Source organism: Pelodiscus sinensis, chromosome 1, assembly GCF_052426305.1.
Source record: "Pelodiscus sinensis isolate ZL-2025 chromosome 1, ASM5242630v1, whole genome shotgun sequence".
In the NCBI taxonomy this organism is placed as follows: Eukaryota; Metazoa; Chordata; order Testudines; family Trionychidae; genus Pelodiscus; species Pelodiscus sinensis.
Window position 1 is genome coordinate 62308901 of NC_143052.1, and position 13153 is coordinate 62322053.

Consider the following 13153-nt stretch of genomic DNA (forward strand, 5'->3'; position numbering starts at 1 on the left):
CATGTCATCGAAAGATTTTCCCTTAGCAGTACCCATTGGGCCAGCAGGGGAGCCCCTTGGAGTGGCACCAATATATCAGTTAATATATACCCCTGCTGGCTCTCCACCCCCTCAGTTCCTTCTTACCACTTGCGACAGTTCTTGGAACGTGCTTTGCTCTTGTTCTGCAAGTGCCTCTTAGTAGTTCATCTTAGTTGTTTAGTCTGTCATTAAAGTTTTCACAATTTATTGTTGTTTATCTAGCAGTTGATAGTTGTTAGTGGTTAAGTGTAGAACTTGTACATAGTTTTAGGTCCAGGGCTCGCTTCACACACCCCCGGGGCATCTGGTGGGGCATGCCTGGACCCCAAGGCTTCAGGCCCTGCGAGAAGTGCCAGAAGCCCATGCCCCGTGGTGACACCCGCAGAGCTTTCCTCAGGTGCCTTGGCAAAGCTCATCAGTCTGAGGCTAGTAAGATCTGCAAAGGCTTCAAGCCGTGCACTAAACAAGGGAGGGAGTCCTGTCTCAAGATCATCTTAATGGAAGCGGCACTGCATCTGGGACCAATTCAGCACTAGTGACCAAAGCGCACCGGCTTTGGTGCGGGGACACCTAGCCACTTGTGAGCCTCTCCGGCGCCACACAGGCCTCAGCACCAGACTCAGTCTCCGGTGCCATGGAAGAGGAAGGGGTCCATCCGGGGCACATCTCCTTCGAAGCGTGCACCCTTCGTATGCCCCCTAGCAAGGCACATGGCACCAGCAAGCTCGGTACCCAGACCATTGCAGTCAGGTCAACACCGCTCTAGCTCATGCAGAGATCCGAGTCCAGCAGTGGATTTCCTGGAGCCCTCCACTCTGGATTCTTTTGAAGTGGCAAGGGACTTAATTGAGTTAACATTGACCCCAACTGTGGCACTGGGTCCAGATAAAGAACGGGATGCCAGAGAGCACCTTGCACTCCAGCACCAGAGACAGGAAAGCATCACTGCCACCCGCCGCCACCATCCACCTCGACACTGGTACCGGGTACGGCATCGCCCCTGGTGTCAGCACTGCCCCCGCCCCCACCTCTACTCAAGCAAAACTTATAGTGCTTTATCATTTAATGTTTTTCTTTTTCAGAAATATTCAGACACGTTCTGTTGCTAAATAATTTGACGGAAGATGTTAGTGTTTACTTGCTGTGTCTAAAAATTAAATTAACTACCCGTGAAACAAGTCTACTTTAAAACAGTAACTTTTGCTGAAAAGGTTACTGCTGGCTTGTAGCAATCACCTTGATTATTTAAGCACCCTATCATCAGCTACTGTGCTGTAATTTTAAAGATGACAAAAATGTCAGGGAGAGTGTGTATTAGATATTCATTGTATTTTATTGTTGAAACGCCCTTCTGAAGTCAATGTATTTTTGGATTCTGAATGGTCCATAAATCATTTAACCCTAGTCTAATTTTAAAGATACTTTGATTATTCCTTTTATTATAGAAAATTATTCTAAATCCCCCTAACTTTCCTATCTCCCTTCACTATCTCTTAAGCAGAAACCACTCTCTGTGCAGCCACATGCAAACTCCATATAGAATTCAAGTTTTTCTTTTTTGCTCAGAAATTCTTAGGGTTTTTTATACTTTTTGGATGAGTCATTAGTCCTCCCTAGTAGTTTGATACTTATATAATAAAGTATATATGTTCAGTAGAATGAACTCAGAAAGATGGGCACAGTAGTTTCAAAATTAAATGGTTGATAACAGTATCTGTGAAACAGATATTCTGTTCTGCAGTTTAAACCACAAACCTTCCCTGGATAGAAGGCGCTTCTTACAATAAAAGTATGTCATCTAGTTATAGCCATGTCAGTCCCAGGATATTGGAGCGAGAAAAGATGGGCAAAGTAATATCTTTTATTGAACTAACTCAGATTATCTTTCCCGGACTTGAGGAAGAGATTTATATGACTTGAAAGCTTGTCTCTCTCACAAACAGAAGTTGGTCCAATAAAAGATATTACCACAGTTTAACAGTTAATTATTTGACACTGACAAATGTCAGAAGAAACCTACACAAAAAGGAGAGCTGAAATAATTAAATTAAATCTGTATCTGGGTCTTGGTCTGGTTCCTTCATTCCAAAGCTCTTCCTATCTAGGCTGTAGCCATTGGTTTGTGTCTCATCTACCTAAGAGCTTCTCATGCAGGTATTGTCTAATTAGTACTTCAGATATACTGACATTTGTTCTTCATCAGCAGTATCAGGCAGTTATGTGATCGTTATGTCCTTTTAGATCATAGACTGTTCCAGGAGGTTTTTCCCCTATTAGCTAAAATCTTTCCGTTTAAATGCTGCGAGCCTACCTTCTTTGTAAGGAGGAAAATAAGGACAGTTTTAGAGAACAGAAATAAATAAATCAAGAGAAGTAAAAGATGGAAAATTCTTGCGGAGATTTAAACAATATATGTAGTTGGGAAATGTTGAATTGTGTACATAGCTCATGATGTTACAGATTTGTTTTGGTATAATGAGATGATAAAGAGTGCTATTCAGGATCATATGGAGACAGCTTATGTTTGAATTGGAACAACTAGCCATGTAAAAGATGCAGAACTATTTTTTCTGCAGAGAATATTGGGTCCCAGAAATCATTTTTTGATTGCTTAGGCTATATAGACATGTACACACATCAGAAGCTGGAAGCCTGCTAAATAGCCGGTGAGGCCAATGGATGATGGAAATGCTAAAGGAGCACTGAAGGATAGCAAGGCCATTGTGGAGAAACTAAATGAATTTTTTGCATCGGTCTTCATGGCTGAGGATGTGAGGGAGATTCCTAAACATGAGCCATTCTTTGTAGGTGACAGGTCTGGGGAATTGTCCCAGATTAAGGTTTCATTAGAAGAATATTGGAACAAATTGATAAACTTAACAGTAACAAGTCACAAGGACCAGATGGCATTCACCCAAGAGTGCTGAAGGAACTCAAATGTGAAATTGCAGAACTACTAACTGTGGCATGTAATCTGTCTCTTAAATCAGCTTCTGTACCAAATAACTGAAGGATAGCTAATGTGATGCTACATTTTACAAAGTGCACCAGAGATAATCCTGGAAATTACAGGCCCGTAAACCTAAATTCATTACCAGGCAACTGTATGAAACTATAGTAAAGAACAGAATGGTCAGACACATAGATAAACATAATTTGTTGGGAAGAGTCCATGTGGTTTCTGTAAAAAGGGAAAGCATGCCTCACGAATCTAATAGAATTCTTTGAGGGCAGTAAACAAGCATGTGGACAAAAGGAGTCCAGTGGATATAGTGAACTTTGATTTTTTCTGGAAGCCTATGACAAAGTCCCTCACCAAGCACTCTTAAGCAAGCTGTCATGGGATAAGAAGGAAGGTGTTTTCATGGACTGGTCGCTGGTTAAAAGTTATGAAACAAAGGATAGGAATAAATGATACAGTTTCAGAATGAAGAGAGGTTAACAGTGGTGTCACCCAGGGATCTGTTCTGGGACCAGTCATACTCAACGTTTTCATAAATTATCTGGAGAAAGGGATAAACTGTGAGGTGGCAAAATTTTCAGATGATATAAAACTACTCAAGGTAGTAAAGACCAAAGCAGACTGTGAACAGCTTCGAAAGGATCTCTTAGAACAGGGTGAGTAGGAAGGGAAATGGCTTCATTGCGGATACTTCTCTAAAAATATCCACTCAATGTGCAGCAAAAGTCAAAAAAGCAAACAGAATGTTGGGAATCATTAAGAAAGATGATAAAACGGAAAATATCATCTTGCCTCTGTATAAATCCATGTTATGCCCACATCTTGAATACCGCATGCAACTGTGGCTATTCCATCTCAAAAAAGTACTTTGGAAAAGGTTCAGAAAGGGCAGCAAAAATTATTAGGGGTATGGAATGACCAGGAGGGGGATATAATTGAGGTCTATAAAATCGTTACTGGTGAGGAGAAAATAAATAATAAAGATTCTTGCACGGGATTGTCCTCAACGGGTTTGTCTCCATCTTGGTGGGCTCAGTGTATTTAGAATCACAATATGTGGCTTTTGCATTGGCTGTGACACCATGGATGCCTGAAAAAGATGGATGTCATGTACCAGTCCACACCAGGCCTCCAGCGTCACAAGCAGCACGATCCTATCTTTCCAATTGACAACATGCCCATCAGCTCAGTCAGGAAATTCTGTTGGCTAGATAGCATCATTTCCAGCAATGCCATGTTGGGTGATGTCATCATTCAGACTGGCATTTGGCAGGTTCACCCACAGGCTAAGGGGGAATGTCCCTTAGGATCAAAATAAACAGCTGCTGCACTTATACTTCCCCCACTCCTCTATGGCTGCAAAACATGGACATTTTATTGACACCACAGCAAATAGCTGGAGAGGTTCCAGCTTCACTGCCTAAGACCCATTTGTAACATCAAATGGGAGACTAGAATTCCCCACACTGAAGTCCTTGAGAGGTGCCAAATCCTTGGCATTAAAAACATGGACATTTGGACTGTATGGAGCTTCCCTGTATTCTGAAAGCAGTGCTATACAACTTGCTGAGCACAGGAACCTGCTCGAAGGGTTGACGCATTCCAATGGCATTGGAACAATTTTTAAAGTGAGAGTGCAGAGAGCTATTGAGCCAAACTATAAACCTGTCTATAGTGGAATCCACTTCAAGCCAGGTGGTATGGAAACCCTCTGATTTCCAGGACTCGTCCTTAGATATAAAGACACATTGAAGGGCAATCTCAGAGCATGCAAGATAGACATTAAAATCTTTACACTAGATAGACCTAGGTGGAGAGTTCTGTGCTATGAGGCGATGCTCACTTGAGGACTAGTGTGTAAAGCCAATGTTTCAAACTCTGTTCCCAACAGCAATTTGCAAGTAATTCAGCCACATTCGCAAATCCAGGACTGGACTTGCTTCCCAAGTGAGAAGCTTAAAAAAAATATTCAGAAATCAAGTAAATACTAGCTAAATCCATTCATGATAAGAGACAAGAACTCAGTCCTCTAATGTTAGAAGACCTGGTCCCAGAAAGCCCTACTTATCCTATATCCCGATCTAATACACAAGAACATTTAAATTAAGCCTTTCTTATACAGTCTTTGGGCTTGTCTACACTGAAAAGTTACATCAGTATAGCTATGTCTTCATGGGCGGCCAGTATGCTAGGCAGGGGAAGGCACTGCCTTCCCAAACTGCTAGCTTGGCCCCACCCACACTCCCCCCACTCCCCCTGAATGCTTAATAGAGGCATACTGGGGGCAGAGTGTTATTGGCCTCGAGTGCCCGCCCTCCCCATGCTCAGGGGCTAGGGAGGCTGGGGCCACCCTCCTTCCCAGTGCTGGGGGTAGTGCAGAGGCAAGGGCAGAGGCATAGTTAAGCCAATTTAATCTCCAGGATAGACAGCACTACCAACCCGGCAGCACTCCAGCTGCTCTGTCCCAGGCGTCCCCAAGAGCAGTTAGGGTGCTGCCGGGTTGGTCTCGCAGTGCCGAGGAGTGGCGCTACCAGACCAACCCGGCAGCACCCCAGCTGCTCTGCCGCAGGTGTCCCCAATTCAGCCGCTGCTAAAACTGACCAGCAGCGGCTGAATCGGGGACGTCTGGGACAGAGCTGGACTATCGGAAGGGGGGGCTGTGAGAGGCCTGGAGTGGCATCCCCTCCCCTCACCCAGACCCCTCATAGCCCCCGCTTCCGATTGTCCGGCATATCTGATAATCCGGCACCCTCTGGGTCCTAAAGGTGCCGGATTATCGGAAATTTACTGTGTGTGTGTGTATATATATAGGGTGTGTGTATATATATAGAGTGAATAGGGGGAACAAAAACAAGCACAGCTAGAGCACAGTATGACCATGGAAAAAAGAGGGAGAATGTTTGACTTTATTGGCTGGACAAGCTTGGGGATGTAAGCTAAGAAATGGCTCCTTTTGTTCTTGGCATCCCGTACATTTGGAGAAGCAGGACTTTGTACATTCTTGTAAATAAACAAGATTGCATACAAGAGAATTCCAGACTATTAATCTCTACTTCCAAATGGCACGTCCTAAGGAACCCAGAATTTGACTAGCCTCTTGAGTTGAAAAGGGGAATAAGTCTGAAGCCAACAAGATGGCTGCCATTTCCCTACAGTCAGTCTGCATATGGAAGTGAGGCTGCCCTTTATAAAGCTAGCTGCCACTAATGTTTGGAGTGCTGGATGAACCCTGAACTTTCTGCTGTGTTAATAAGCAACTACATTAATACATATACACAAAATACATCATTTATAAAAACTTAATTTCTTTGGACAGAAACCAAAATGGTCTTACCATTTTGTAAAAAAATTTGGTATTTAAGCATAGAGCCCAGTGAAACTTGGGATTTCTTTTCCATAGGAAATTTCAATATGTTGAAATTTGAGTTCTGATTTGGAACAAAACCAACCCATTTTTCAAAATGTCCATGAACCGGAAATTTTAAAAAATCTTTTAGCTATGGTGTTTCCAAAAGGAAGGATGTTCTCTTGGAGCCTGATAACTGCTGACTGACTCTGATCCGGATCATCTCAACTTCAACTAGCAGGGCTGTTGGAATCTGCTGCTGCTCCAGCTCTGCAATGAGGGCTGTTCTGGGACCATAGACCCCTAGGCTGCCAGCCTACTGGGTCAGGTGACTCACCAAGCTACTGGAGTCTGACAGCAGAGGGAGACAGCTGGCCTAGGATTCTGGAAGCTTTGGAGTCCACAGCCCCCAGGATAATTCATAAGGTGGGGCTGCCCCAGAGCAATAGAATCTGGAAGCCCAGAGTTCGCTACCCTGGAGCAGTCCACATGATCTGCATGCTTTCCATTTAAAGCACAAGCTTTTCAACATTTTTAGTTGCCAGCATATAAAAAACAGTACAGATTGCAATTTTATGTGCAAAATGAACACTGCCATAAAAGTAAGCCTCAAATAGCAAAGCTCAAACCTGTTCAAATGCAGTGCTCTTGCAGATCTAGTTAGGCAGATGGGGTGGATATGTTTCATAGGGACAACTGAACAATAAAGGAGTAATAAAACCCAACAAATGTGAAGCAGAAGGGAAGAATAATTTCACAGAATATTTATACAGAGATTCTGGCTCCTGTGTTAATAAGCAACTACATTAATACAGATACACAAAATATATAATTTGTAAAAACTTAATTTGTTTGGACAGAAAGCATCATGACTTGATATGAACATATTTCTAATATTTACAGTAAAAAAGCCCAGGAAAGCCAAGCACAATAAATATTTTAGTCCCATAATCTTGTAATTAACAGGACTATGATTACCTGCCAATTTGAGTTGAAAATTATAAAAACACAGATTATAGAGAGAACCACTGCATAATTTTCTTCTCTTATTAAGTTTTAAAGGAATTACATTTAACAATTAAAGGCTAGATAAGCAATTAATCACTGCAAACTGGTAGATTTAGGCCAGTTTTACTCTGGCCAGATTTAGCTATCTGTTTGTAGAGTCACTACAGCTGTTGAAAGCTGCCTTTTTTAAGGCTTATATATGACCTTTTCTGAGAGTAACAAGCTGAATCATTTAAGAGAAATATTCCAGGAACAGTGTCATTGAGTGCTGTAAAATAACATGCTCTAAACAGAGGTGCTACAGCATTCCAAGAAAAATTCATCTTAATTAACCATAAAATTGAAGTGAAAGCCAGTCAAATAATTTTGGGCTCAGTGTTGCTCCATTTGAAACAGATAGGAAAACTTGCATTGAGGCAGTGGGAGCAAGCCATTTGTGTGTAGTAAAATGTTAAATATATGAAATGTAAATAATAGATCTAATGAAATCTTGATATACTCCCATTATGCATATATCCCAGTGCTGTTTAGTGTTGAATGCAAGTGTCATTATAGAGAGAGAGAAACATATATTGGTTGGATTTCAAAATTTGTTGATAATCATTTTTTCTCTCTTCCAGTTTTAAACATTAAGTGTTAAACCCTCCTCCCTCATGTCAAGTAGCACTGACTGTAAGGCCCCACTCTTACATATGTTTATGCCTGTGAGAAGTCCCATTAATATGCTTATGCAGAGTACTAGTTTGTACACTTTCTGGATACATTGATATTTAATTATTACTATACCAATTCAATTAGGAAAATAAATATGTAGGGTTTGGGGTTTTTTTACATTTTTTGTGACATTGTCTTCAGATGGTGTTAATCTCAGTATACGTTGAAAGTGGATTAGGAATTACTGTACTATAATTGGTTTAGTAAAAGATGTGTTTGTAAAGTAATTTAACACAAAAAGATTTCTGTTTAATCCATTCTTATGAGGTTGTATTAAGGCCTGTGGTCTATGCTTTTCTCTACACTTGTTGGATCCATTATAATTTTGAAAATTTTAAGCACAATGAGGGTTACATCTCAGTAAATTTCTTGAGGCAAGAATGAAGACCACAGTTTCTCAAAGCTTGCTGTTAGGATCTTGAGAGACAGATAAGAGATACTGACTTAGCTCCAGGAAAAGGTGTGCTATATCTTTCATATTGTCATTTGGCTTTGCTGAGGATAAACTCCCAAAGGAAGTAACATTTCAAGCACACTGAAGCACTGCAGGAGAGGAGAATAAGTAGCATGACTGAAAATGAGGAGGGAGCTGTTAATAACAGAAAAGAAATGTACTGCACATCCGAGGCGCGCACACAATACATATTACACACTAAAAGCCTTGTTACTAGCCCCTTGAGCCAGAATTTCCTGATGTTAAATACTAATGCAAAATGCATTAGTTCTTGAGAGTTAGTCCATTGGACTGCTAGGAGCTGTGGGTTAACAAAATCACTTCATTTATTTCTATTCCTGTCCCTTCCATGCATACACAATTCTAATGGATAAATAAAAAATCAACATTTTCCCTCCATTACAAGGCTCTCTCTGTTTTGGGCAGTTCCCAACCTCCGTCTGCTGAGATTACTTTTGTCATGAACAGGTGGAATGGTTGCCATGTTCCTTGTCCTCTTCTCTCTATGACCCTGCTCACTTGCTGCTGTATGTCCTTTCTTCTGGCTATTCTGTCTCACTACCATCCTCAGTCTGTTCTTTTCCTGCTCATCTTGATGGTTTAGTTGTTTCGCTTTTATACTTTTTATTTTACAATTTTAGCTCGCTGCTTTTAAAGCTCCTTCTCATCTCTTAAGTCCCATTCATCCAAAAGCTAACTGGGAGAGAAGAGAGGGGCGTGCCAGGAGTGGTTGTTGGCAGTTCTGTGGAGCTGAGCTGAGTATGTGCATGCATGGCTGACCTGAGGACTGCAGGAGCAGAGAAGACTGAACCAGGAGCTGCTTCCTGGACACAGTAGCATATCCCATGGCTAGTTGCTATAAGGCTCAGCAGAAGAGCAGGGAGGAAAAGCACATGGTTTTCAAAGAATTACCAATACTTTACGGCAACAGTATTTGCAGCAGGCACTTGTATTGGGTTGCTTTCTCTTTGCCCTTCCCCTCCCCTCCCCCTCCCTTCATACACACCTGAAACTAGTCTGGGCACTTGCCACTACATGAGGAAGCACTGCTTTAGAGCCAGTGTTGCTCACTTTGGGTTTTAATTTGTCAAGCTTGGTATTCAGACAGTACTGGTGACTGAAAAATATGGATGGATTGAGTTGGGATTGGGGACTGATCTCACCTCAGAGCTTCTCCATGGATTGGTTTTCAACCTCAAATTCTGATTTATAGTCTGGCTACTACCATGTTGTTTGAATACCTTGGTCTGCAAAAATAGTTTTAACACAGGCTGATCATATTTAGTTACCTGGAGAAAAAACAGATATGAGTTTTGTGAAGTGATGAGCACACTGCATCAGAATTTCTCTGGGCTATGACAAAGTAAGATTGTAAAGTTTTAGAGGCAACGTGCCACGTAAAGCAATTAAAGTAGTTTAGAATTTTTTAGAAAGCTTTTAATACATTTCAGGCCAGAGATTTACAATATATTGCAATACCTCATGTATCTTTAGATGGTGTACTATAAACTAGTAGTACATGATCTTCATTTATCATAACATAAAATGCATTAGTCTGGATTTTGCAAAGATGTTGAATTAGTAAACCTTGTTTGCTAGACTTTCAAATGGCAGAACCTACTTTAGGGGGAGATTTAGCATTAAAATATGCCAAACTTCCAAAATGATAAAGAATAGGAAAGATTTTTGTGGTATATTTTATAACAGATCTTGAAAACTGCTATCTTGATGTGGAACTAGGTTCTGTCATAATTACCAAGCTGTTATGCAACATGAATCTTGCTAACCCTTTTCCGTCTTTCAGACTCCCAGAAAATTATCAAAAATCGTCTTGCCTGTAAGACTTCTAATAAAAATGAAAAACGATGGTATTGGTGTGACATGGCTTAAAATCTGGGGATGGTAGGGAGAGGGGAAGCAAATGAAAAATGTCCATTCCGAAAATCTTGTTTGTTTCAGTTTCTTGGAAAGCATATTTGATGGCATGTATTCTGTGGCTCTATGGGGAATTTGGGTGTAGTATAGAAAATGTGTGTTCAAGGACAGTTATTCCTATTGTTGCTTCTAAATACATTAGTAGCTCTGACCATGAGTTGCTATGCCGCAGGAGATTTTCCTTCATCTTACATATAGGCAGATAGTGCTTTTCACAGCTAAAAATCTCAATCTATTATGAGATTTGATTTTTTTAAGCTAAGAGCTACTTATTAGTTTAATCGCAAAAAAAATGTGTTTAGATCGCACACTGCAGTTTAGCTAGATGCCATAATGATAAACACTAAAGGAAAAATATAGATAAGCATTTTGCCAGAGCTTATGAATCTTTTATGTAGTTGCTTTCCAAAGGCTGCTGTACAATTGTCTGCAACTCTTGCATAGTTGCCACAGTTTTCATCTGACTGAACTGTTACATGGACAAATAACAAATGAATCTCTTTGAATGAGGCTCCAATTAAACTCCTGTTTTGACATATTTGCTTTTTTTACTAACCAGTGCCAAGTATTTCTTTTTCATGGGTCATAATGAAAGCTGAGATGTGGTGCAAAGAAGTTAAACAAAGCTGTTTCAGCTCTCTGTTCTGTGGAAAATTAGGCAGTTGGCTGTGTGTTTCAAAGAGGAACTACAATTACCCTTGAATAAATATTTAGATAAAAGAAATAGTTGTATGTACTGAGAAACACTGGATCTAGGAATGGATAGGATATCCTAGAATGTTATGTTCCTGGTGGTTTATTATATATTTGTATCATTGCTGTAGAACAGTATACATTTTTTTAAAAGCCTTATAACATTAATTCCAAACTTTAGCCTTTGTGTTAGCAACTAATTTCTTGATACTTCATGAGAATTGCACTCTTAAATCACTTCTGGATCGCCTATTGGAAGATTTCTCTCCAGCTGTTGTATGTCTGTCTAGATCGTTTAATGATTAATTTTTAGTGTACTGGAATTCTGTCAAAATAGTATCTTCACAGTCTTTATTGCTCTAGCTTTCAAATATGAATGAATGATGAATGCAAATTTCTGTGAAGATTTAAGTGCCTCTTCGTAATAATTTCTTTTTAATTACAGAGCAAGGAGATTGCATTCCAGCTTCATGAAGATTTAATGAAAGTTTTAAATGAGCTTTATACGGTAAGCACATTTATTTAGCTTCTGTTGCAAGATTTGTACAAATCAATTTCTATACACTTAATTGTCCCTTCAGATGGTAATTGTTGGTGCTGAACTCCCTGGTTCTAAGTAGTAATAACAATCACTAAATACATGGTTTCCAGGGTTGCCATCACCAGCACCCCCCACTATAAAAATTGTTCCAGCATTCCTGATATTATCTCGCACCAATACAAATAACATAGTAGTTTTGTCTAGGCAAAGTCCAATCAGTTATTTTGCCTTTCAATATATTTTGCTGAGTTTTATACATTTCCTGAGCTAGAGAAATATGCTTAGTGCAGTTCATATCTTAGTTATCAGCTGAAATGTCCTGTTTTACATGCTCATTGAAGCATTTCCCAATCATTCATAATTTTTCTAACTATTGATCCTGAAAACACTCCTTCTTCGAGTGCTTGCTCATATCCATTGCACAGTAGATGTGCATGCTCATCACATGGACCAGTTCCGCAAGTTTTTTTCTTATAGTATCTACAGGGAAGCGCTCCTAGCGATCCCAGGAGTGGTGGCTCTGTGCTTTCCCCCACCACCACAGTTCCTTCTTGCCCCCAGTGACAGTGTTGGAACCACTTCCCAGCTTGTTCACATCATTTATTTTAGTTTCTTGCAAAGAGTTATAGTTAGTTAGACCCCCTTAGTGTAGTTAGCCAGTCAGTCGTTGGTCCTGACTGGGACTTTTGCCCCACTTCAGGGCATGGCCAGTCTCCTGCGTTTAAGCCCTGCAACCACTGAAAACATCCTGTGCTCCCATCAGTGACCCACACAGCAGTTGCCTGCAGTGTCTGGGTGAAGGGCACATGAACCTTTGAATTCCCTGAATAAGGAGTAGGATTAAAGAATTAAAAACTTTACTGAAATGATGTATGGGGAAGGGTTTATAACCTGTAACATAATTGATTATTTTATAAGAAAGGGTTTTTAAAATTAAATGACTTTCCAGGATAAAAGTTGCTGTGCTCAAAGACGGATTGAAGATCTTCAAGGAGAAAAAGTGAGATAGGTATTAGCTGAAATACCTAGTAACTGCTTGTTTGAGGAACAGGTATTGTCAGTGCAAATAAATTATGTTTTAGTAGGATGTCTGTTGGTTGAGTTGCTCAGTAAGGACCATATCCTGTAATCCGTGGTGTCCAATACCATAGCCACTAGCCACATGTGGCTGTTTGGCCAGTTGACTGTAGCTAGTTCCCAATAGTAGTAGTATAGTGGCTACTGCTTCAGAACAGGTTAGACACCAAAGCGCCTTATTGATTTCAGTTTGGCTCCATGTGGCCTCAGGCATCTGCCCAAGTGTCTATCAGCAGGCTCTAACCCTTAACAGAGACTCCAGCTGGGAGGATCAGAAGCAGCCAAAGTAGGGACTTTTCATCCTTTAGACAGTCTAGAAAATCTTCCTGTGTCTCTCAGTGATTGGCTATTTACTCCACCCCTTCCCCTCTCTCCTCCATCTCCTCTGCTCACATTAGCTTC

The 13153-nt window shown here is 40.6% G+C and overlaps 1 protein-coding gene across 2 annotated transcripts in view; it reads left to right on the top strand.

Annotated features, from left to right (window-relative positions):
- SRGAP1 (SLIT-ROBO Rho GTPase activating protein 1) overlaps positions 1–13153 on the top strand; it is a 222882-nt gene that overhangs the window by 121118 nt on the left and 88611 nt on the right. For both annotated transcript variants that reach the window (XM_006130209.4, XM_089779664.1), the window contains exon 4: positions 11579–11641. In XM_006130209.4, coding sequence (XP_006130271.3) covers positions 11579–11641 — 63 coding nt within the window. The remainder of the gene's footprint in view (positions 1–11578; positions 11642–13153) is intronic.